Source organism: Phoca vitulina, unplaced genomic scaffold (assembly GCF_004348235.1).
Source record: "Phoca vitulina isolate PV1807 unplaced genomic scaffold, GSC_HSeal_1.0 scaffold99, whole genome shotgun sequence".
NCBI classification, from domain to species: Eukaryota; Metazoa; Chordata; class Mammalia; order Carnivora; family Phocidae; genus Phoca; species Phoca vitulina.
Window position 1 is genome coordinate 299086 of NW_022589802.1, and position 25144 is coordinate 324229.

The window sequence follows — 25144 nt, forward strand, 5'->3', positions numbered from 1 at the left end:
CATATCAGACATTCCTCTTGTCAGCTCAAGCCATACACTATCCTCTAGTGGTACACCTCCCGCCTAATACCTTTTCCCCGGGCTTCTACTGTAGGGGAACGTAACTCTCTTTCCTGGTTTAGATAGAAACTCCTTCCTTAATTAGAATTTTATTAAGGAGAAACCAAATCACACATACAAAGCACAAATAGAGTAAAGCAGCTGGGTTTTTTTAAATGCTTTATTAACATTAACTAGTACCTTTAGCAGATGAATATGATTGAGCTAACAGTTTGGTCCCTGGGCAAATGAGACATTTGAGTGCACTCACAAAGGAGTGCAGTGTGGAGACTAGAACTAGTTTGTGTCCTCTTGTCACAGCACAGGACACCCGGAGAGCTTCCGCTGCTGCTCCACAGCCTCCGCCCTGTCCAGGGGAGATGAAGGCAAACAAACGCCAGAGGACGTTCCAGGGCACCTACAGTCACACTGTCCCCAGGAAGCTGCAGGTAGGATGGCAGCACGCAAACTGTCAGATGAGGACAGCTGTGTGTGGCAGGGTGCTACAGGGCCACAACATGTGAGCGATTGCAGTTGACAGTGCAATTTACACTTTCTTTACTTACAATACACATTTAAGAAACTTATCCTACGTTGATCCCTAACCCAGTTACCCGTTGTCTTATCAGAAGTTTTGTCAGCTATTCTCTTATTTGTAATCTTATTAATGAGTCAAAGACGAGAGTTACACTTGTATATGTACTTATGGTATAACAGGAAAGTAGTTAACTTGCTTAAATTTTTAAGAAAATATAACTGTATAGATTTAAATGATAAGTCTGGCAACAAGCATAAATGTAAGGTAGAGAAGCCAGTCTTCCCAGTCTAATGCCAACTAATGTATTTTAGTTCATTAAAATACATTTCACGGCCACTATGATGTGTCTGGCACTGACTCCATACATATCCAGCAGCTCACTCGGCTTCCCACTCTGAGGCACTCCGGGCACTGCCAGCTGATGGACCAAGATGTCAGGATCCATGGAGACAGCTGCAGAGACAGCCTCCCCGATGCCACCTGGGGAAACAAGGGACAGGAGGCTCTATTCTGGTAGTGGCTAGTCAGCCTTAAAGCCCCCAAATATAGAGGCCTTTGAATTTGCTGGTTCCTTGGTAAAAATATTTTTCACTAGGCACTGATTCATGGGACAGTCATCCTCTGTCCTCTGACTAGCCAGAAGAGTCCTCATTCAAAACTGTGGGTCTCCAGGGTTGCCTGGGTGGCTCAGTTGGTGAAATGTCTGCCTTTTGGCTCAGGTCATGATCTTAGGGTCCTGGGACCGAGGTCTCTGTTCAGTGGGGAGTCCACTTTTCCCTCTCCCCTCCCCGCTCTCAAATAAATAAAGTCTTTTAAAAAACCCCACAAAACCTGTGAGTCTCCAAATTGCTCCCAGCCCCACTACAGCAGGAGCTCTCTCAACTGGGGCTCCACAGACGCAGGGGGTCTACAAGCTCAGGTTCTTAAGGCTCTCAGCAACCCCAAAATGATTAAACCATCCAATAAACTATACAGAAAAGAACGACTAGGCAGGCCCTCGGCTGACACCTGGACAATGGGCTGGTGCGAGGCCCTGTGAGCATGTGTTTTCCTCTGGGAGTCAGGAAGTTTGGTGTGTGTCTGGCAGAGGGGGTGTGACCAGTGCCCAATAAAACCCAGGTGCTGAGTCTTGAGTCTCCAGTGATGCAATTTGTCACTACTGGAGAAGGGAGAGCACTCAGCAGGCCCCTCATGGAAGGGAGGGAAGGAACTGAAGGTGTGCGGTTCTCCACCTGTGTCTTCTGTTCTCGTGGGTCCTGGTGTGTGTCCTTTCCCTACAATAAACCTCAGCTGTGAAAGCACTGAGAGTGCTCCTAGAAAATCACTATGGCTCACGGATGTGTTCTTGGGCCCCTGACACATGCACATATGAAACTCCCCACTCCCTCATATGTCCCACCTAACCTTCCCAGCCCCCTCCTCCCTAGTCACACAGTTTTTCTGCATTTGCTGTGTTCTCTGCTTACAAGGCACTATTCCCCTTTTGGGAGGGGAGCAAATTATTAATCATTCAAAACTCAAGCACAACTGTGAAGCTTTTTAAGACCCCTCCCTACCCACAATGCTGAGTTAGACACTCCTTTGTGCTGCCACTGAGCCACCTGGGCACCAGGCGCTGCACTGTGCTGAGGTCATACAAATGAGTATGGGCATGGCCTCACCCTAAGGAACAAGTGTAGGTGGATTAAGAGACCCCTACACAACAATACACTTGCAAAGAGCAGTAATAACGGTTGTTAGATGAGTGTCTGGCTGGATGATACCCAGGGGCATGTCATGCTTCCAATCATGGAAATCAAAAACACATCCCACCAAAGCAGACTTTCAAAATGATCTTCAAGCCTTGCACATACCTTCTGGGTAGTGATCCTCCACTGTGATAATACGGCCACCTGTGGCTTTGGCATTAGAGATAATGGTGGTAACATCCAGGGGTTTAATGGTGAACAGGTCAATGACACGGATGGAAATATCTGGAAAAGATCAATATCCAGCTTTGTATGTGAAACAGACTTAGAATAAAGACCAATTGGGACACATGAGGCAGCCCAAGTCCTACCTCTCCCCAGCTTAAACTTCAATGTCCAGCAACAACCAACTGACCTTGCTTGGAAAGATCTTCGGCAGCTGCTAAGGCTTCATGCAGAGTAACTCCAGCTCCAATAACTGTGACTTTGTCATTGACACTGTGGCGGACGACCTGGTATTGTGCCCATAGAACAAAAAAGCTGTAGTTACTATGCACAGAACGCATCTCAAAGAGAACACTGCTATGCTGCTCTTCCCCAAACCTACCAATTTCACTTCTTAATTCACTATATAAAAAAGCTGAATCAGTACACTAACAAGGACACCCTTTTTGATAAACCCTACTTAATGTTCATTTTTAGAAATTCATCTACCATGCTTCATGATTTACGGTGCCTAATTACTAAGTTCTTATCGAATACCCTTTAGCAAAGAAGGTGGATTTCAAACTGGGATCTGAAAGGCAGAAGACCAGAAGCAAGTTGTATGGACCATATGTTGCAGACCAGACTCACTCACAGAGGTCTAGAGAGGTTACCATCCCTGGACTACTTGGACATCTTGTTGGGGCATGCACACAGATTGGACTCTGATAAGGAACAAGTTAACGGGGATCATTTTGGGGCATTTGCAACATGCTCTCTGCCCAGCACCTTGCATGCCCAAGGGCCCTGTAAGGCCCATGCATTGGAGGCTCATTCTGTGGCTGGGCAAAGTGAATCTCAGAGTGGGAGGAACTCGCCCAGCTTAACACTGAGGCTAGCAGGCAGGCCTGTCTGACATCAAAGTCCACACTCTTAACCACTTGCTATTCTGCAAGCAAAGACAGGGGCTTAGCCTTTTTTGGTAGAGTTTTATTTTCTCCAAAGCCACCCAACCAAAGGCATCTGAAATTATTCTTCATTTCATCCCTTTGTATAGGTTTCCTTGTAGCTTAAGAACCACTGCTGACAGTACAAATATTCAGGGCTTCTAAGCCACCCCATTCTATTGAGAATGTCCTAGCTTTTTCATATGCATACATATAAACACACACACACTCTCTCCCACACCCTATCTATGTCCTCTTTGCAAAACCTAGCTATTGAATTATCTATGGCATGCACATTATCACACACATTTTAACTCACATCCGTTACCATCAGGAAATTTACTTCATTTTGTCAGGACGGGGCAAATATTAGGGGGGGGGGGAAAAAGACAGGATATGAAAAAGCTCTGCAAATCACATGATGTTACCGAGACCTGCCCCCTCCACCCTCAGAGGCAAACATCCTTGAGTTTCAATGTGAGAGTATGGGCGGGGAACAACAAAACCTGTAGTCAACACTGAAGGTGAGTACTGCCGCTTTCTCATTCAGTACTGTCCAGCTACCTAGTAGAGGTCATGGAATGTTCTGGATAACCCGCTTTTTTGTGGCACTAAAGCCAATCACTGCTCAGTCATTCTGAGCACTAAAAACGAATTCTGCAGCAGCCTAGCTATTAGCCATCAAGTCAGAGGTCACATGTTGCTCCTTTATGACTGGCTATTGCTCTTTCACACGTTTGAGTATTAATGATATTCTAAAAAAGCTTAAAAGATAAAAGCAAAATATAAAACTATCTGATGCAGCATGATCTCCTTTATGATATATCGCCTTAAAAAAGGCAGGAAGGAAACATGCCCAAACACCTATAAGCCCTGCTCTCCAGGTGATGGAGCAGAGCCACTTATTTTCTCCAGACTCTGCTGGTTTTCTGCACACATGGCCCCGACAGAGGCCAGGTCAATGCCTGGGTCTGAGTTTTGGTCTTGCTGCTCACTAACTGTGAACCCTGAGTAAGCTGCTTACCTTCTCTCATCTACAACACAGGGCTGCTAACAATCTGTGCTTCTAGGGCTCTTGTGAGAACACAGAAGATCGGAAGTCCCCAGTGATGCTAGCCTTTATCAGGCCCATGGGCAATGCATTCATGTTCTCTTTTATTCTTGGCTTGGATCTGCAAAACCCCAATCTAACAGATTTGTTATTAATTTGAAATGGGTTCTATTATTTGTTTGGCTTGAGGCTGTGGTAATTTACACCAAAAAACTCAAGTACATTTAAGTTGTTACCACTTTATCCTTACAAGTTCAACAAAGAGAAACTCCATTTGGAAAAGAGAAAAGTTTACCTCAGACTGGCAGTGGTAGAATGTTCCTTTCTGAGGAAAAGCAGGCAAAGCTCACAATTGATTTTTTTTAAACTAGAGCAAAGAAAGGATCAAACCTCGGCTGTGGGGATACCTAGTGCTAACTTTAGACCACTTCTCTCCACGTGAAAGGATACTAGAAGACACTGGAGAACTTTTAAGGCCTTACCTTGGCCTGTCCGATCACAAAGCTTTCTTGTGGGGTGTAAATCACTGCAGTTTCCGGTCTGCTGGTCCGAATATAGCACATCCCCTAGGGCATAAAACCAGAGCCACAATTTTAAAAAAATCAAACTAAATTTCCAACTAATAAACCTGTTCTTTTAAAAAAACTTTTTTCAAACAAGATTTTATTTATTTTGACAGAGACACCGCGAGAGAGGGAACACAAGCAGGGGGAGTGGGAGAGGGAGAAGCAGGCTTCCCGCGGAGCAGAGAGTCTGATCCCAGGACCCTGGGATCATGACCTGAGCCGGAGGCAGACAGGCAGACGCTCAACGACTGAGCCACCCAGGCGCCCCTAATAAACCTGTTTTAAAAGAGGGAGGGGGGAGGAAGACTAAACAGTTCTTTTTACTAAAAACAAAGTGCACATTTTGGAACAAAGAATAAGCACCTACAACCACTGGCAAACAGGTCAGTGTCACCTGATCAGATTACTACCAAACCAGGCAAAAGCCTATGTAGGACCTGGGCAGATGCCCTCAGTGACAAACTTTCTATGCTGTCACATTCAATGGTAGGAAAGCTTTCTTAAATACATAGACTCGTTCTGTCTCCACAGAACACAAATTCAGGCCACAGCACTGACTCATGTTTAATACAAAGCCCAGAACACAATGTTAAGTAAGCAACTAATTTTTGCCATAACTTGTAATACTTAGTTCTTAGAAATACCTTACACGCTGGAATATAAAAAGACTTGCTATTTTACCAATGAGAAAATGTAAGTAAATACATTTTTATCAACTTAAACAGAGCATACATACTCAAGTGTCTAAAGTATTTGGTAATTTATACACATATTTAAACTACACATTATAAACTGATATATTAATTTAGAAACACTTACTCTGTTCATTTCTTCACATGTTATAAACCAATTCTATTCAGTGCTTTTATTGAGATAAAATTTACTTAAGTGGAGTACTCCACAAATTCTAACAAAGGCACGTACCATGTAACTATCACCTGAGTATGAATAACATTTGCACCTGCCAGAAAGTTTCCTCAGGTCTCTCTCCACTCTCCCCACCTGAAAAGCAACCTCTAATTTCTATCACCACAGCTTTGCCTTTTTTGAACTTTCAAGAAATGGGATCTTGCAGCACAGAGGAGATCACTCTATATATGCACAGACATAAAGCAATTTCCGGGATACAGTAAGTAAAAAAGTATAGACAAATACATACAGTGGTTTAAAAAAAAAAGGTCAAAGAATCATAGGTCTCTAATGTGTCAAAAATACTTAGGAACTTGCATAACCTATCCCAACCATGCCCAGGGCTGTCTATGCAGGACCATGGGTGAGTGCAAAGATGGGTGCTGAGGGGAGTCTGGTGACCATTAGCTGGAGCAGATGAAAAGGTACAGACTCTGTCCTCTAGTCTCCCCTGCAGTTGGGTTCTAGACAGGAATTAGGCTGTCCATCTGCTGCCCTTGTGTGAAACATGAGGAACAAGTGGGACAGAATTCATACTCTTGTCCTTCTAAGATGTTTGGAGGGCAGACTAGGACTGAGGACTCTGAGGTTTGTTTGCAGTGGAGACACTGGCCACTCTTCAGCTTTCTGGATCTCACGAGGTGGTGACGGCATAGGGTGTATCTAAGACCAGCATTCGAGCCTGCTGGAGCCCACTCCTGTGGCATTGCTGACAGCCCCCTTCTCGGAGCCTCCAGGGCACACTCTTCTCTCATGCTGAGCCCTGCCCCGTATGGGCCATCAGATGTTGTTTGGCATCCTTTTGCACTTGTACAACATGATTGTGTTCACGTTTTATGTGTGTAATCACCTTTTTTGGGCAATTATTCTTTTTTAAAGGAATCCTACAACATTATCTTCCACAATGAATATCTATTATCTTTACACTGAGAAAAAAACTGAGAAAACCCAACCATCAGTATCAAACTAGTAGCAGAGCCCAGAACCATTTTCTGTCCGAACCAATGTCCCCTTAAAAATACCTTGGTATTGGCTGCCAGGAAAACAGCATGCTCCGTTGAGATGGCATCACTTGGATAGAAAATAGTGCAGTTGGGAATGGATCGGAACATGGCCAGATCTTCCAGGGCCATCTGGGAGGGACCATCTTCACCTGAGAAAGCAAAGCCACAGCCCAACAAAAACATCATCAAGGGTCAACTGGGAACCTGCCCTCTGCTGGATAAGGAACAGCTTATTGCCATGGCGGGGGGGGACCCCACACCTGTAGCAGAACACTACAAAACCGTTCAATTCTTTTGTCAACATGATGCCTTATAATTATAATGAACTGTCACATATTTCCCTTGAGACATCACAGTGACGCTGTGGGTTAGGATCCTAATTGACCTTCCAGATCAAAATACCAGTGGTCTCATCTGGCCCTGACCCTCGCCAATGTCTGGCATTCAGTCATTGGCACTGCTATCCATGGTGACTCGATGCTCTTTTCCCTGAGCTCTGGTAGCCAAGTTGGCCCCATCAAGTCTCTGTGCCCCTGTCGTCTTCTCCTTAGGAGGATCCCTTCAGAGTCTGTCCTTCCTTCTCCTCTCCTCTTCTATAATTCTCCGTCAAGAGACTGGGGTTTCAAATTGAAGTGGTCTTACTCATTTCTTGAGACCTTCAAAGTACCTGAGCATACCTTTGGGGTATTCTTGGGGGTGCTGTTTTAAGTAAAGGGGGTCTTAGGGTATGCTTGGGAAGAGAGCTTCTGGCGAGAAATGCTGAGCAAAGAGCCCAATGTACACCACAGCAGCCTAGCTCTTCCAGCTAGGAAAGGGATGGTCACTGTGCACAGTGCCTTGCCTGGGAAAACTATCTAACCTTAGGACCCTAGCTCCTCTGGTTGGACCTAGAGCCACTTCGTCACTTAGCTGACTGATTTTAACACTTACACTACACCTGACCCCGGGCAAAGACCCTGGACTCTGGGCCAGGCTGTCTGCCTGGCTCAGTCCTGAAATGCTGTTGGCCTTTCTCTCTTCCCACTCTGCACCTACCATCTGGCCCATTCAAAGACTTCTCCCAGTAAGTCCCAGAGAGGACTCCCAAAGTCCACTTCCCAGGCCCCCTCCCCTCCAGCATTCTAGCAGTGTACACAAGCTGTCACATCTACCTAGAGGACCTACTCCACCAAAGGCACATCTTGTCATTTCTGTCATTCATGAACACAACTCTCTGATGTCTCTCAAGCAAGAAATTACTGGAGACTTTTTTTAACTTTTTGTGCAATTTTGGACTCCTCCACCAGTCAGAAATGTTGACCTCTTTCTTCAGACTCTTACAGATTCATCCTTACTTTCTATCTACTTCTACTGCACACCGTATCTCAATCCTTTTTCTGACTTCCCTGTTTCCCGTTGTTTCTGTCTAGCCTGTCCTGCCAGGTTAATGCCCTAGAGCTATATTTGCCTCAGCCTCACTCCTCTGCATCCCACTCTTCAAGACTTCCGGTTCCATCTGACCAGGAAGCTCAGCCTAGACAGAGAGCCCCAGCAATCTGTGCTCACTTCCCTGGACCCATGCTGCTTGTCCCCACTTAGACAAAGGGCACCACACTAAGAGCAGAAAGAAGTCTGTGATGCTGGGGTGGCCCGATTCATACCCAGTATGCAGCTTGATACATAATGCGCACTCAGGACAGATCATTGTTTCTCAATGACTGAAAGAGTGGGCACTTTACAGTAACACCAAGAAATCCTCTCAAAAGTAACCCAGTGTCCGGAACTTTTAAAACACAACATGGCATGAAAAAAAGAAAGGTTATAAATAATCAAACATTATGGAACCCCCAAGTACATTGGTGGGTCAATCGCTCACATGCTAATCTTTCTCTGTAAGGGAAGAAGGCTATCAATATGAAGCACTGAGAACTCATACCAACGGATACCCCACAGTGGGACCCAATAAGGTTGATGTTGATTTGAGAGATGGCTCCCATCCGGATTTGATCAAATGCTCGGGTCAAGAAGGCAGCGAAGGTGCTAGCAAAAGCAATGGTCCGACCACGGGTGGCGCATCCCAGTGCCACGCTCACCTGCAACACAAAGATGAATCAGAACACCCTTGGAACGGTTGCCAGAGAAGCACCATGAATGAATGTGCAGGCTGGCAGAGGCAGGGACATAGCCAGCTGGCTGTGGACACCCATCTAAAGGGGGATCCCTGCTTGGCTCCAGTCAACTGGTAGGAGGAGGGAATGCTGTCTCCGTGCTGACAGATCTTCCTAACACCTAAAGAACACCTAAAGCTGCTGGCAAGCTTGGGATACTTCAGGTCTGGAGCCCTGGGGTCATGGCTGTGACTCTTGGCCTGCTGCCCTTAGTGTACCTGGAGATGGTTCTGGGCAGTCTACTATGCCCCTCCTAGCAGTCCCAGAAGCCACCCCACAAACTGCCTGGCTACTCTTTACTTGTTTCCTCAGAGACATTTTTATTTTTTTCTCTGGTTCCTTTGCTTTTATAAATGGAAAGAAAACTGTAATTTGGGGCTGGCCTCCTGTGCCCAGTAGGCAACTGTTAAGTCAGTGTGAAGGCCCAAGAGGGATGCCCACAGCACACGCACCATGTTTTGCTCAGCAATAAAACATTCGACGAACCGCTCAGGGTGCTCTCTCTTGAATATGTCTGAGAAGGTGGAGTTCTTGGTGTCACCATCCAGCACAATGACTCTATCGTTTGCATGGCCCAGCTTAGCCAGAGCCAAACCACATGCTTTCCGAGTAGCTATCTGGAAAAGTCAAACAGTGGAGTTTTTTATTTTTTATTTATTTTTATTTTTTATTTATTTATTTTTTTAAAGATTTTATTTATTTATTTGAGAGAGAGAATGAGAGAGAGAGAGCACATGAGAGGGGGGAGAGTCAGAGGGAGAAGCAGACTCCCTGCCGAGCAGGGAGCCCGATGTGGGACTCGATCCCGGGACTCCAGGATCATGACCTGAGCCGAAGGCAGTCGCCCAACCAACTGAGCCACCCAGGCGCCCAACAGTGGAGTTTTTTAGAGCAGATTTAGAAGGAAGGTGAAATTTTGTGGATTACAAATTGTCTTCTATCTTAAGAAATTCATGATTCACCAATAATCTCCTTTAGGATCTTAAAAATGGGTTGCTAGCCAATCTTAAATCCATACTTGACTCACTGGCTATTGATTCTCAAAAATAAATTTCTTCTTCTGCCCCATTCATATAGTTTATCAAAATATTTAAATGTCACAAAATGCAAATGCTTGTGACTTTTTAAAACTATAAAACTGATAAGGCTAACTGCAAAAAAATAAAATGTAAAACTTTAGAATCATGATACCAGTAATAAAAAATGCCATTAGGATATTATTTGAGATTGGACTGAATTTATGAATTTAGGGGAGAATTGACATCTTCACAATATTGAGTTTTTCTATTAGAAATCAAGGTTTGGCATTTCCTCAAAATGTTAAACAGAGAATTATCACATGACCCAGCAGTTCTACTCCCAGGTATATACCCAAGAGAAAAATATATCTCAACAGAAACTTGTACACAAATGTTCAAAGCAGCAATATTCACAATAGCCAAAAGGTAGAAACAACCCAAATGTCCATCAAAGATTGAATAGGTAAACAAAATGTATGGCATATTCATAAAATGGAATGCTGTACATGCCACAACAGGGATGGACCTCAGTGACTGTGCTAAGGCAAAGAAACCAGGCAAAAATTTCACGTATTATATGACCCCATTTATATGAAATGTCCAAAATAGGCAACTTTACAGAAACAGAAAGTAGATGAATAGTTACTAGGGGCTGGACGGAATGGAGAATGACTGCTAATGGGTGTGGGGTTTCTTTCTTTTTTTTAAAGATTTGAGAGAGCATGAGTTGAGGGGGAGGGGGCAGAGGGAGAGGGAGTAGCAGGCTCCCCGCTGAACAGGGAGCCCAAAGTGGGGCTCAATCCCAGAACCCTGGGATCATGACCTGAGCCCAAGGCAGATGCTTAACCTACTGAGCCACCCAGACACCCCGGGGGTAGGGTTTCTTCTGGGGGTGATGGAAATGCTCTAAGATCGAGTGTGGTGATAGTTGCAGGATTTGGTTAATATGCTTAAACCATTGGGGCGCCTGGGTGGCTCAGATGGTTAAGCGTCTGCCTTCGGCTCGGGTCATGATCCCAGAGTCCTGGGATCGAGCCCCGCATCGGGCTCCCTGCTCAAGTGGGGAGCCTGCTTCTCCCTCTCCCTCTGCCATTCTCTCTGCTTGTGCTCTCTGGCTCTATCTCTCTGTCAAATAAATAAAATCTTTAAAAAGGAAAAAAAAATGCTTAAACCATTAAAATTGTACACTTCAAACGGATGACTGTATATATAGGGAGTCATTCTCTCAATAAAGTCATTACTAAAAAAACAAAATTTGCTTCTTTGTCTTTATCTAAACACTTAAAACGTATTTTTGGGGGGGCAGGAAGGGCAGAGGTAAAGAGAGAGAATCTCAAGCAGGCTCCATGCCCAGCTCAGAGCCTGATGTGGGGTTTGATCTCACAACCCTGAGATCATGGCCTGAGCTGAAACCAAGAGTCAGATGCTTAACCAACTGAGCCACCCAGGTGCCCCTATTTTTTTAAATAAACAATTCATGTAGACAGTACAAAATTCAAGGTCTGAAAGGCTATGGAGCAAAGAGGCCATCTTCTCCCTGATCTCTTGTCCCCCAGCCACCCAGTCCCCTGTCCAGAGGTAGGCAGAAATGATGAATCTATGTAGCATCTTTTTGGGAATGGTCTATGAACAAGTATTTGTTGAGCACCCAGGTGCCTCTATGATGCCCCCTTTTAAGATTTTCTACACAAAGGAAAATTACACTCTATGCTGCTTTACAACTTAAAAAAATTTTAATAATAGGGCACCTGGGTGGCTCAGTTGTGTGTCCACTTATGGCTCATGTCATGATGGGAGGAGTGGTCCCTGCTTAGTGGGGAGTCTGCTTCTCCCTCTCCCTCTGCTCATGCTCTAATAAATAAATAAATCTTTTAAAAAAATTTTAATAGGGTGCCTGGATGGCTCAGATGGTTAAGCGTCTGCCTTCGGCTCAGGTAATGATCCCGGGGTCCTGGGATCGAGTCCTGCATCAGGCTCCCTGCTAGGCGGGGAGCCTGCTTCTCCCTCCGCCTCTCTCTGACTCTCATGAATAAATAAATAAAACATAAAATTTTTTTAAAATAATTTGGGCAAGTTCTTAGCCTCTAGATGGGTCATTTCCAATTTCCTCAGCATTCAGTGCTGCAATCAACATTCATTCTTATAGATACATCTGCATACTTCTGTAGGACAAATTCCTGTGAGTTCTACTATTTGTTCCAAGTGTGTTAACAGTTAAAAGTGTTGCCAAAAGTATCCTTCATTAATATGTGCTTTTCCCTGATTAACGCCTTTTTTTGTTTTCTCATTTCGTGAGTCGTCAAAATTCATTTATTTTAACCCATATTACCAGAACAAAAAACATAAGCAACGCTACAAATGTCTCCAAATAAAGAAAAGAAAAAAGGATTAGAAAATATTTCCTTCCTCTTGGGCTCATCACCACCTTGTTTTCTTAGGTCCTGAAGACACAGCCTATTTTGGGTCTGCTATAATATACCAAAAAGGCAGAATATAAACATGGTAAAAGGCTTTATGTTCAGGGTTTCATGCCTAATTTGTTTCCTTTTTGAAGAATTGGTCTTTGATGAATTGACCTACTTCTTTCTGTAATCTAGGGAATAAGTTTGAAGCCAGGTCCCCACCCTTAGAGTAGACACAAAACAGTGGCAGTTTCATGCACATGAGACTGCCAGACCACAAACTGAATTTTGCAAGCAAAAGCTGTGCAGTACTAGGTGTTAATAAATATCAGCTGACCGCTAAGAAAATTCAGTTTGGTGAGGGGTGCCTGGGTGGCTCAGTCGGTTAAGCGTCTGCCTTCAGCTCAGGTCATGATCCTGGGGTCCTGGGATCGAGTCCGGCGTCAGATTCCCTGCATCGGGCTCCCTGCTCTGCTCAGTAGGGAGTCTGCTTCTCCCTCTGCCCCCTTCCCTCCCACTCACTCTCAAAAATAAATTAGTAAAAAAAAAAATAAAAAAATTAGTAAAATCTTAAAAAAAATAGTAAAGGAGATACTAAAACCACCTCTATTGCTTGTAACCTTTAGTTACATATCATGCAATCTAATAACTGGTTCATCCATGGAGATCAGAGTACATGAAGAGTCCTGTGTGTATTTAAAAAAAAGCAGAGAACAGTTTGCCTACCTGCTCATCGACTTTGTAAGCAGGTGGAGAGCTCATTTCTATATCCATGATATTGATTTGAGGCGAGTCTTCAATAGGGGGTTTTGGTTCAAGATTCTTGTTAGTCTGTATCTGGCTCTCAATCAGTTTTATAATTGCATCAGCTCTTTCCTTTGGCATTGGTTTTCCATGCCAATTTTCTACATCTTCAACACCTGCGACCAAATAAAACATATTCGTTCCATAAGTATTTAATTGAGTGTCTGTTAGGTCATCTCAAAGACACCCTGATGGAAAAGATGTCAGCCAAGGACCCACAGGAGTAAAAACCTGGCACAGGGAGCCTGAGTTGGTACTGCAGCCCCACAGGACCGCCTAAAAAGTCCCAGAGGCTCTTGAGTAGGGCCACTGGCCCATATACTGGTGAATGGAGTGGAGAGTGTGGGAGATGAGCCTGGAGAGACAGGCAGGGTGGACCATGGAAAATCCTGTGGGTATAAAGAGTTTGAGTTTTGTCAGAAGCAAGACAGGAAACCACTGAGGAATTTGGAGCGGGGAGGTGACTGATCAGATCTTAAATGTAGGAAGATCACCACAGTGGCTGTGTGGAGACTGGCCTGGGGAAACTATAATTAAGGAGAGACGACACGGGTCTGAGCACAGGAGATGGAGAGCAGTGAACAGGTCTGAGATACACTTACTGTAGGAGCAGAATCCATTACAACTGATGACAGACTGGATTTGCATGTAGGGGGCACATAAGGGAGAAGTGAAGGCAAAGATAATACCCAGAATTCTCCCAGGAGCAAATTGGTTAAGTGGTCATTTACTGAACTGGGGATACCACAGTTAAGACTGTATATCTTAAGGGGGTGCCTGGGTGGCTCAGTCGTTAAGCGTCTGCCTTCGGCTCAGGTCATGATCCCAGGGTCCTGGGATCGAGCCCCACATCGGGCTCCCCGCTCCGCAGGAAGCCTGCTTCTCCCCCTCCCACTCTCCCTGCTTGTGTTCCCTCTCTCGCTTTGTCTCTGTCAAATAAATAAAATCTTAAAAAAAAAAAAAAAAGACTGTATTTTAGGGAGGAGTCACAGAACAGTTTTATTCTAAAGCACTGATATTAAAACTCACCAGCAATCACACCCTTTGCAACTCTTTATACTTGAAATGAATAATTTCAGGTGTCAGCTTTGAAATCTGCAAGAAGACTTTCAAAACGCCCTTCCTTCCCTGACCCCCAGTTCCACAGGTACCTTTCCCAGAGGTGCTGCTTCACTAGCTCCCTACGTGTCCCCCCAGACAGCGCAGGCGCAGGCGAGGGTGCATGTATGCATGCCCTTACCTGCATACCTGTTCGTGCACATAGTAGCACTCTTTCTCACTCTGCACTCCTGTGCAGATCACTCTCTGCCAATTCTCTAACTGATGGACTACCCTCCTAGCCACTCCCTCCTGCACAAAGAAAACCATTGCTCACTTGCTGGGGGTCTGGGCTTCCCCTCCAACCCTAATCAGACCTGCTATCTATGAGGGCCAAGCAAGAGCCTCCAGCACATATTACAGGCATAATCACTGAGCACAAAGCCAGTTTGTCTGCCTTGCCATCCTGAGCCTCCTTCTGCCACATCGCTATGCAGACAGATGTTTTTAAGAACCCTAAGCAGAAAGGAAACATTTGCTTACTTGGAATGCCCCGGCCCTTGAAGGTCTTGGCAACTACAGCACTGGGCTTGTTCTTCACTTGACTTGCCTGCCAGAACACCTGGCACAGTGCCTCCACATCACGGCCATCCACCACGTAAGTATTCCACCTGTCAACCCAGGAGAATGCCAGGTTACAAGGTGAAGGGGGGATTAGACAGAAAGAAGGTGACATAAAATAGGACACAGTTACCCAAAGGCTTCACAGCGCTTCTGATAGACATCTATGCAGTGCTCAGGGGGCAAGGCACCACTGTGGCCCAGGCGGTTCACGTCGAAGATGGCCACAAGATTGTCCAGATTGTAGTGGGAAGCAAAAGCCAATGCCTCCCAGACGGAGCCTTCAGAGGACTCGCCATCTCCCATGAGGCAGAACACGCGGTAGCTGGGGCAAGCCAAGAAAGGTTAAGACTGTGCTTAGGGATCTTCTGGGTCACTCAAACAAATATATTTCATGGAGAGAAACAAAGGAACAGACTGAAACAGTTGCTTCACATCATTAAGTTCCTAAGACTATTTCCATTGTCAATTCTGTCCAAACTTGACAGCTAAGGAAACACAGCTTTAAAAACTTGGGCCTCACAAGATGGACTTCACCTTTGGCTAGTTTTCTCATTCTAGCGTTCTTCTGCCATTTCTCTGGGATCCATAAACGAGGGGATGGGGAGAAAGTAGCCCCCTTAAACACCCAAATGACACTTTAAATATACAGGTTTTCTCAGTAAGCTTCGTTTTAAGCACTGCCATCTTCTATTTCTCATCTTACAAATTTATTTACAATAATCATATCAATCAAAACATTCTACCTCAGGAGCATATGTGCTGTTGTAAATGGTAAACTTCTCCACAACAAAAGCACAAAAATGTTAATAATACCAATAAAACACAACCCCATACCCCCCAAAAATGCTGCAAAATTTTTAAAAAATTTATTAACCACAGGATAGGGACTAATAGAGCAATAATGAGAAATGAAAGAGCCACTGTAGAAAAAGAACCCTTTAATTATTAACATATAGGGGTCCCTAATGCAAATGCACCAGCTACTCACTCTATAACGAAGCTCACGGAGATGCAAAATAAAAAGCTGTCAGTCTTAGAAAATAATAGAAATAAACCAGTTTCTACACTGCAGAACCCAACCAGAGAAGCTAGAACAGTTTCCAGAAACACAATTTCTTTACTGCTTGAACACTTGGTAGTCTGAACTTTCAAAACAATTACCGTCTTCCCAAACTAATAAACCATACATAAAGCCAAAGTGCCCGAGGGATGGGGTGGAAACAAGTAAGTAGTTACTCGGTGTGTCTTACCTTGCTTTGTCAAAGTACTTGCCAGTATATGCCATCCCGCAAGCGGCCCCCAGTCCTTGCCCGAGCCATCCAGTTGCCACATCAACAAATGAAAGTCTCTGTAAGAGAAGGGACCAAATGAACCTAGATGCACAGGCTGCTCCTTTGAATGGCCCCTCCCACCCTTTAGGGTATCTATCTCTTTACCACACTTACATGCACCCCAAGTCTCAGATCAACATCACCAAGACAAGGGGAGCCATAGTAATCCAAGTTCAACTGAACCCGTGGGAACATACAAAAGGACAGTCTCTCTCCACACAGCAGCCTAAACAGAGCCCAGGAGCAAAGCAGGAAATGTAAGCATGAGCCTTGCCATTTTCATAAGGTCTTTTATCTAGTCATGCACAAATCAGATGTTCAATCTTTTTGGAGAATGTGGGTTCTTAAACAGAAACCAAAAACACTGAAGATGATTACAATTTCCCTGGTTTGTAACTCAGGTCAAATGAGATTTCAGAAGTGGTCATCTAGAAGTGCCAGAAATAAATCACTACACCACTACTCTTCCTCTCCCCTCCTCCTGTGTCTATGCACAAGCTATCTTTATCCCATGGAAAAAATACCCTCTGGGTGCCACAAGGCAGTGCCAAAGGTCCCAAGCTTCCAAAGACACACTGAGCTTATTCAATGCTTCCACTGCCACCACCTTGAACTAGCCACAAACGACTGTCACTGCAGCGACCTCCAAACTTCCCCCCCATAGCTATTCTCAACACAGCCATCAGGGGGAGCCTGTTAAAACCTGTCCACTCATCACCCTGCAGAGAGACCGGTCCAAGGTCTCTCCATCTCCTGCCAAGTAGAGCCCAAGTTCTTGCACCAGCCTGTCCACTCCAGCCCCCATCTGACATGCTGGTTATCTAGGTTTCTTGTCTGACCCTTCCCACCAATGTCAGCTCCATTCAAGCAAAGAATTAGGTGTTGTTGCTACCAAAGATGGGCCAAAATAGTCTCATCCCTCTCCCGTCCTGCTCCACCCTACCCCTCTGCTCCTCCCAGGGCTCTTAACCTTCTCGACCTTTTCTTCACATGCTTTGTGCCCCCCGAGACTCCCTCTGTTTTGTATCTCTAGCCCGGTAGAACCATACCACTGAAGCTCTTTCTTCCACCCCATGGTTCCTAGCCTTACTCCCATAATAAGGTCTGGCCCCCAGTTGCCTTGTGTGCCCTTGGACTGAGCCTGGGCTCTGCACCCAGACCAACTCTGCTTCCCCCTGGCTTTAAAGCGTGAGGGGTGTGTGTGTAAATGAGCCCACTTCTTCAAGGCTTCTTCATTTTATGGGTATGACGAAGAGTCCCCCTCAGGCAGCAGGAGACTGTAGAACTGATTGAGAAGATTGGCAGACACCAGCATGATGCCTGGCACTGTGGAAGTACTCCCACAGGAGTTCCCTTTTCTTCCCTAAAGACCCTTATGCTGGGTGTAGGGGCATACACTCACAATTTAGGGGGGGGGCAAGAGCTACAATAAAAATGCATACTAGGTGCTATGTCCACTCAGAAAAGACTTCTCCCTCAGGTGATAGTTCTCACCTTTGTTCTGGCACAAAGAACAAGTTTACAAAAAAGCCTTCTGGTTTCTTCCCTGGCCTGCTTGACTGGAGAAAACAAGAGCTGATAAATCAAAAACAAAGGCCTAGTGAGGAGAATTGGGGGATCACAAGACCCTCCTCACAAGCCTTCACAGTACTTCACAGTCAGCAATACCAATACTGCCAGGCCTTAACGGTGAGCCTCCTAATGCAGTTGTTTGTGTTGGACGTTCACGCCCCAGAAGCACCAGTAGTGAAAACCTTGGCTCCTTCGCTGTAGCAAGTCCACTCATTCCATTCTCATCACCAATGCCATGATGGACTATGCTCCTATGTGTTTTCTCCTTCCTTCCAATTTTATCTGCTTCTTAAATCTGATGAATATATAAGTTCTGGCAGCTAAACAGTGCCCAGCCTGCTACTGCACACCAGAAAGCCTCTTTATCGCTCTCAGGCCAATGACCATGAATACGATAGCAGCAGTTATGGGATAGTCTAGCCATCTTACCATTTTTTAAACCACAGATCTGAATGCTCATACTGTGTTTCTACAGCTACATTTGTTCAATTTTTATTGTGAAGGAAGGTCAAGCTTATAAAAAATTTTTGAGAATAGTACAATGAAGTCCCATATATTCTTCACCTAGATTCACTGCTAATAGACCATTTTTGCTTCATCTTGCTCTTTTTACACACACAGTCATAAATTTTGGTTTATTTTTTGATAAACCTCATTTGAGATTACATTTCAGACACCAAGACATGGTCAAAATTATGACCCCAGATACTTCAGCCACACCCATATTCTGACTTTTTTTTTTTTTAAAGTAGGCTCCATGCCCAGTGTGGAGCCCAACATGGGGCTTGAACTCACGACCATGAGATCAAGACCTGAGCTGAGATCAAGAGTCAAGACAGTCAACTGACTGAGCCACCTAGGCACCCTCTGTCTTTATTCTTTAAACTAATTCCCACTGCCCAGATCTGGGGTTTGTTTGTACATGGTGCTCTACCAGTTGAATTTTAAATGTTTTGCTTAGGACACAGCAAACTTTCAGATAGCATCAAAAGAACTGCACATTCTTGGGGCGCCTGGGTGGCTCAGTCGTTAAGCGTCTGCCTTCGGCTCAGGTCACGATCCCAGAGTCCTGGGATCAAGCCCCGCATCAGTCTCCCTGCTCCGCGGGAAGCCTGCTTCTCCCTCTCCCACTCCCCCTGCTTGTGTTTCCTCTCTCGCTGTGTCTCTGTCATATAAATAAAATCTTAAAAAACAAACAAACAAAACTGCACATTCTTCTAGATTGACCTTGCTTTTAACATCACTCCTCTTTCCTGTTCCCCAAAGTCATGCAGTACCTGGTACTATACTTAGTATAATGAGAAAGACCCCCATTGTGTCAGGTCAGATCTACAGAGATATGAAAAATAAAGCTTATTGATAGGTAGACTCTCTCTCCAAATTAAGCTCAATTTTCCTTGAGCTCAAGCAAGTCAGATCCACTCCACTGCTGCCCACCTCTACCCAGGTGGCAGAGTATTGGAGCACGACCCTATCAAGGGGGGGCTTTAGTGCTAGGTGGGATAAGGCAGGGCACCGACAAAGGAAAGGAAGGGTGGCAAGTTGCCATACGTCATCCTTCCCACCACTGTAGTCCTTGCTAGAACACTATTTTTTTTTTAAACAAAGATTTTATACAAGAGGTAGGGGGGGCTTTGGGTGGTGATTAGGTCACAAGGGCAGAACCCTCACAAATGAGATTAGTACCCTTATAAAAGAGGGCCTAGAAAGACTATTTCCCCTTCTCCTATGTGAGGATATAATAAAAAATCTGCAACCAGGAAGAAAACTCTCACCAGAATGTGACCATGTGACCCTGACCTTGGACTTCCAGTCTGCAGAACTATTAGAAATAAATTTCTATTGTTTATAAGCCACCCAATCTGTGGTTATTTTGTTATAGCAAACTAAACAGACTAAGACATGAGGCAAAGAAATAATAACCAAAAAGATAAACAGAACCCATTTCAGGCCTGGTTACCACACAATGGGTTTTAAAATCATTTAAAAAAGCAAGCATCTGAGCAGGCCCTGGGCTCCTGTGCAGGCTTACCTTGGAGAGAATGAAACGGTCATTGTCTACGTTCTCCGGATCCTCCTGTTTATATCTCATGATGTGGAAAAACAGCACGGACATGATCTCAGCAGCACTGCTGGAGGATGTAGGGTGGCTTAAAGACAGACATAGCACAGGTCATTTCTCACAGGTAAGTTACTCACCAGGGACACGGTGCATGCGGAGACTTTTAGTACATAAGCTCCTCAGACTGGAAGCAGCAGTCATTTCTCCCAGGCATGGAAGAATCCAGCCAAGGAAAAGGGATGCAGGGTCCCTGCCTCCCAAGTTCATGGCTTTTAAGGATGCTATAAAGCTCAGTAACCTCATAACTTCTCTCCCTGGGGAGAGCAAGACCTCCAAGACCACCCCCCCCCAGTTAACGGAGCACCTGTATACTTGGGGCAAGTTCACCTAGTGACTCTGTAAACACTTGAGTATTGTGTAATTTGTTTGAAATCACCTGTGATATCATTAAACACAAACACCATAAAGCAGAAATAAACCCATATGTATATGAGAAACTAATATTTGACAAGGGAGTCAAGAATACTCAATGGAGAAAGGACAGTCTCTTCAATAAATGGTGCTGCGAAAATTGGATATTCACATGTGAAAACATGAAACTAGAAATCCGACCTTACGCCACTCAGAAATTAACTCGAAATAAATTAAGACGCCTAGAAGAACGCAGGAAAAAACCTCCTTGACATGGGTCCTCATACTCATTTTTTTTGGATAGGACAACTAAACCACAAGCAACAAAATAAAAAATAAACAAGTGGGACTACATCAAACTAAAAAACTTTTTTTTTTAAAGATTTTATTTCTGGGGTGCCTGGGTGGCTCAGTCGTTAAGTGTCTGCCTTTGGCTCAGGTCATGATCCCAGGGTCCTGGGACTGAGCCCCGCATCGGGCTCCCTGCTCGGCGGGGAGCCTGCGTCTCCCTCTCCCACTCTCCCTGCTTGTGTTCCCTCTCTCACTGTGTCTCTTCCTGTCAAATAAATAAAATCTTTAAAAAACAAAGATTTTATTTCTTTACTGTCAGAGAAAGACGGAGAGAGAGAGCACAAGCAGGAGGAGGGGCAGGCAGAGGGAAAGGGAGAAGCAGACTCCCCGCCAAGCAAAGATCCTGACGTGGGACTCGATCCCAGGCTCCCGGGATCATGACCTGAGCTGAAGGCAGACGCTTAACCGACTGAGCCACCCAGGCATCCCCAAACTAAAAAACTTCTTCACAGCAAAGGAAACCATCAACAAAGTGAAATAACAACCTACAGAATGGGAAAAAATATTGCAAACCATGTATCTGATAAAAGATTAATATCCAAAATATATAAAAACTCCTAAAACCCAACTGCGAAAAAAAGAATTCTGTTAAAAAATGGGCAAAGAACATGAATAGACATTTTCCTAAGAAAGACATATGAATGACCAACAGGCACATGAAATGATGCTATCACTAATCATCAGAGAAAAGGAAATCAAAACCACAATGAGATATCACCTCACATCTATCAGAATGGCTATTATCAAAAAGCCAAGAGTTATCTTTTCTTTTTTAAGATTTTATTTATTTGACAGATAAAATAAGAGACGGAACACAAGCAGGGGGAGTGGGGGAGGGAGAAGCAGGCTTCCCGCCGAGCAGGGAGCCTGATGCGGGGGGCTCGATCCCAGGACCCTGGGATCATGACCCAAGCCGAAGGTAGATGCTTAACGACTGAGCCACCCAGCGCCCCAAGAGTTATCTCTTTTTGTTATCATTTGCTCATTTGTTATCAAATGATGGCCAAGTTTTAGGCAAAAGGGAATCTTCCTGCACTATTGGTGGGATTGTAAATTGGTGCAACTGCTATGGAAACCAGTGTGGAGGATCCTCATAAAATTAAAAATAAAACTACGATCCAGCAATTCCATCTCTGGGAATATATCTGAAGGAAATGAAAACACCATGTCAAAGAGGTATCTGCACCCTCATGTTCATAGCAGCATTATTTATAATAGCCAAGACATGGGAATAACCAAAATATCCATTAACATAGATGGATGAAGATGTGGCACATATATACAATGCAATATTAACCTGCCATAAAAAGAGAGAAATCTTAAAAAAAAGAGGGAAATCTTGCCATTTGTGACAACGTGAACAGATCTTGAGAGCATTATGCTAAGCGAAATAAGTTGACAGAGAAAGACAAATACTGGATGACCTCACTTACATACACGTGGGATCCAAAAACAAAACGACCTCCAAGGTGGAAGGTGGTCAAAAGGTGCAAATGTGCGATCCTAAGTACCAGACATGTAATATACAACATGACTATAGCTAACCCTGCTATAGAGTATATTTGAAAGACAGTAGACCCTAAGCATTCGCATTAAAAGGAAAAAAATTTTCCTTTTTGTATGTATAGGTCATGTACGTTAACTAAACTTACTGTGATAATCATTTCATGAGCTATATAAATCAAATCACCATGCTGTATACCTTAAACTCACACAGTGCTGTATGTCAATTACATCTCAATAAAGCCAGAAAAGAATTAAAAAAAAAAAAACACCACGAAGAGCCCATAAAATGATCTTTTAGAAAGAGAATGGTGGCCAGCGAAGTTTCTCATGGCGGAATAACTGGAGGTCCTTACTGAATGCCAAAATAACAGCTGCTCATAGAAGGCAGCTGACATGGGAGTCCAGTCAGTCCCTCCTTAATTCAGGAGGGAAGAGGGGACAGGACAGGAACAAAACCAACTTCCCAGAGCCCCTGCCTCAACTTTCAGAAGAGATTTTAAGGTCCAGCTCATGTATGTTAACCATCTCCTTTCAAAGTTCACAATTAAAAAATGGAGACTTAAACCTCTTGCCTTGCAGGTATTCCCTAAGTGGATGATGAGGTTTTAAAAATTGTTAGATACCTTAAAAATATAAATAAAAATTGCTAGATATACCTTGAAAAAACACAAGCCATTACTAATTTTGAAAGTGAAAGGAGCAAAATAGAAGTGTAAAAAAAAATCCAAAATATGCAGGTGTTAAATTCAATTCGACTGTACTTTTAACGTTATAGCTCAGGATGAAAAACAAGATTTTAAAGGAGACATACCATGCAAAATATTTTATTGCACGAACATAGAAATTAGAAATCATTAAAGAAAACTGGAAAATCCACACATTTGTGGACATTAAGCACCACACTCTTAACCAATGCATCAAAGAAAAAAACAAGAGAAATTAGAAAATACTTAGAGAAAAATGGAAATAGAAACACAGCACACCAAACTTTATGGAATACAACAAAAGCAGTGCTAAGACAGAAATTAAGAGTTGTAAATACTTACATTAAAAAATTAAGATCTCAAATCAAAACCCTAACTTTACAACCTAAGAACTAGGAAAAAGTAAACCCAAAGCTACCAGTAGAATAATAAAAGGTAGAACAGAAATAGAGACAAAGAAAACCCATAGGAAAAAAAAAAAAATCAAGAAAAACGAAGGTTTGTTTAGAAAAGATAAACAAAATTAAATCTTTCCCCTAAACTAAAAACGAAAAAATTTAGTTTTTAAATGTACTAAAATAAATTTAAAATAACTTAAAAAAATTTTTGACAGAAAAAGAGAGCGCTTGAAAGCACGTGCATGCACAAGCAGGGGGAAGTGGCAGGCAGAGAAAAGAGGGAGAAGCAGGCTCCCCGTTGATCAGGGAGCCCGATATGGGGCTCCGATATGGGGGCTCGATCCCCGGGCCCTGGGATCGTGACCTGAGCCAAAGGCAGACACTTAACCGACTGATCCACCCAGGCGCCCCATGAAATTACTGATTTTATTTCAGAAACGAAAGAACAGTACTACCAACTATACAGAAATAAAAAGAACTACACAGCACCATGAAGAACTCTACGCCAATAAATCGGTTAGCCTACAAGAAGTTTCTGGACACCTGGGTGGCTCAATCAGTTAAACATCTGCACCTCAGTTCATGATTTTAGGGTCCCAAGATCGAGCCCCACATCGGCCTCCCGGCTCAGCAAGGAGTCTACTTCTCCGTCGTGCCCCTCCGCCTACCCCGTCCCCGCGCGCTCGTGCTTCTCCACCTGCACCCCCCCGTCTGCCCCATGCGCTCGTTGTTCTCCGCCTGCCCCTCCACACCTCGTGCTTCTCCGTCCGCCCCTCCGCCTGCCCCCGCCCGCTCGTATTTCTCCATCTGCCCCTCCGCGCCTCGTGCTTCTCCGTCGGCACCCCACCTTGCGCTCCAGCTTCTCCGTCCGCCCCTCCGCCTGCCCCCTCCCCCACCTTGCGCTCGAGCTTCTCCGTCCGCCCCTCCACCTGCCTCCGCCCCCGGCTAGTGCTTCGCCTGCCCCTCCACGCCTCGTGCTTCTCCGTCGGCACCCTCCCCCCACCCTCGTGCGCTCGTGCCCCTCCGCTTGCCCCCGCCCCCGTGCGCTCGTATTTCTGTCTGCCCCTCCGCGCCTCGTGCACCTCCGCCTTCCCCATGCGCTCGTGCTTCTCCGTCAGCACCCCGCCTTGCGCTCGAGCTTCTCTGCCTGCCCCCCTCCGCGCCTCGTGCTTCTCCGTCAGCACCCTGCCTTGCGCTCGAGCTTCTCTGCCTGCCCCCGCCTTGTGCTCGAGCTTCTCCACCCGCTCCCCCTCCGCGCCTCGTGCTTCTCCGCCTGCTCCCCCCCCGCGCGCGCTCGTGCTTCTCCGTCGTGCCCCTCCGCGCCTCGTGCTTCTCCGTCGGCACCCCGCCTTGCGCTCGTGCTTCTCCGTCGTGGCCTGCGGCTGCCCCCCCCGCTCGTGCTTCTCCGTCGTGCCCCTCCGCACCTCGTGCTTCTCCGTCAGCACCCCCGCCTTGCGCTCGAGCTTCTCTACCTGTCCCCCCCGCGCGCTCGTGCTTCTCCGCCTGCCCCCCCCGCTCGTGCTTCTCCGTCGTGCCCCTCAGCGCCTCGTGCTTCTCCGTCAGCACCCCGCCTTGCGCTCGAGCTTCTCTACCTGCCCCCCCCCCGCACGCTCGTGCTTCTCCGTCGTGCCCCTCCACGCCTCGTGCTTCTCCGTCAGCACCCCCGCCTCGTGCTCCTCCGCCTGCCCCCCCCCGCTCGCTCGTGCTCCTCCGCCTGCCCCCCCCGCGCGCTCGTGCTCCTCCGCCTGCCCCCCCGCTCGTGCTTCTCCGCCTGCCCCCCCCTCGAGCGCTCGTGCTCCTCCGCCTGCCCCCCCCCCGAGCGCTCGTGC

General features: G+C 45.4%; 1 protein-coding gene across 1 annotated transcript; it reads right to left on the bottom strand.

The window, feature by feature from the left end:
* Positions 1–230: 230 nt before the first annotated feature.
* On the bottom strand, positions 231–24453 carry TKTL1 (transketolase like 1). The gene is made up of 13 exons (XM_032397481.1): positions 24398–24453; positions 19916–20033; positions 16231–16328; positions 15111–15302; positions 14900–15027; positions 13241–13434; positions 9546–9710; positions 8862–9018; positions 6965–7095; positions 4950–5033; positions 2681–2777; positions 2431–2550; positions 231–1057 (listed from the first exon to the last, which is right to left on the bottom strand). The coding sequence occupies exons 2-13, from the start codon at positions 19997–19999 to the stop codon at positions 885–887; spliced, it is 1623 nt and encodes a 540-aa protein (XP_032253372.1). The 5' UTR covers positions 20000–20033; positions 24398–24453; the 3' UTR covers positions 231–884.
* Between the last annotated feature and the right edge of the window lie 691 nt (positions 24454–25144).

What these genes read in the sequence shown, in the direction of transcription:
- TKTL1 (XM_032397481.1), bottom strand. Translation starts at nt 19,999, where the DNA reads ATGTCCGTGCTGTTTTTCCACATCATGAGATATAAACAGGAGGATCCG. An exon ending in CTTACAAAGTCGATGAGCAG is followed by an intron (nt 9,711 to 13,240) that starts GTAGGCAAACTG and finishes TGACTTTTCCAG; the next exon opens with ATAGCTACTCGGAAAGCATG. An exon ending in CCACTGTGGGGTATCCGTTG is followed by an intron (nt 7,096 to 8,861) that starts GTATGAGTTCTC and finishes TTGCTTTCTCAG; the next exon opens with GTGAAGATGGTCCCTCCCAG.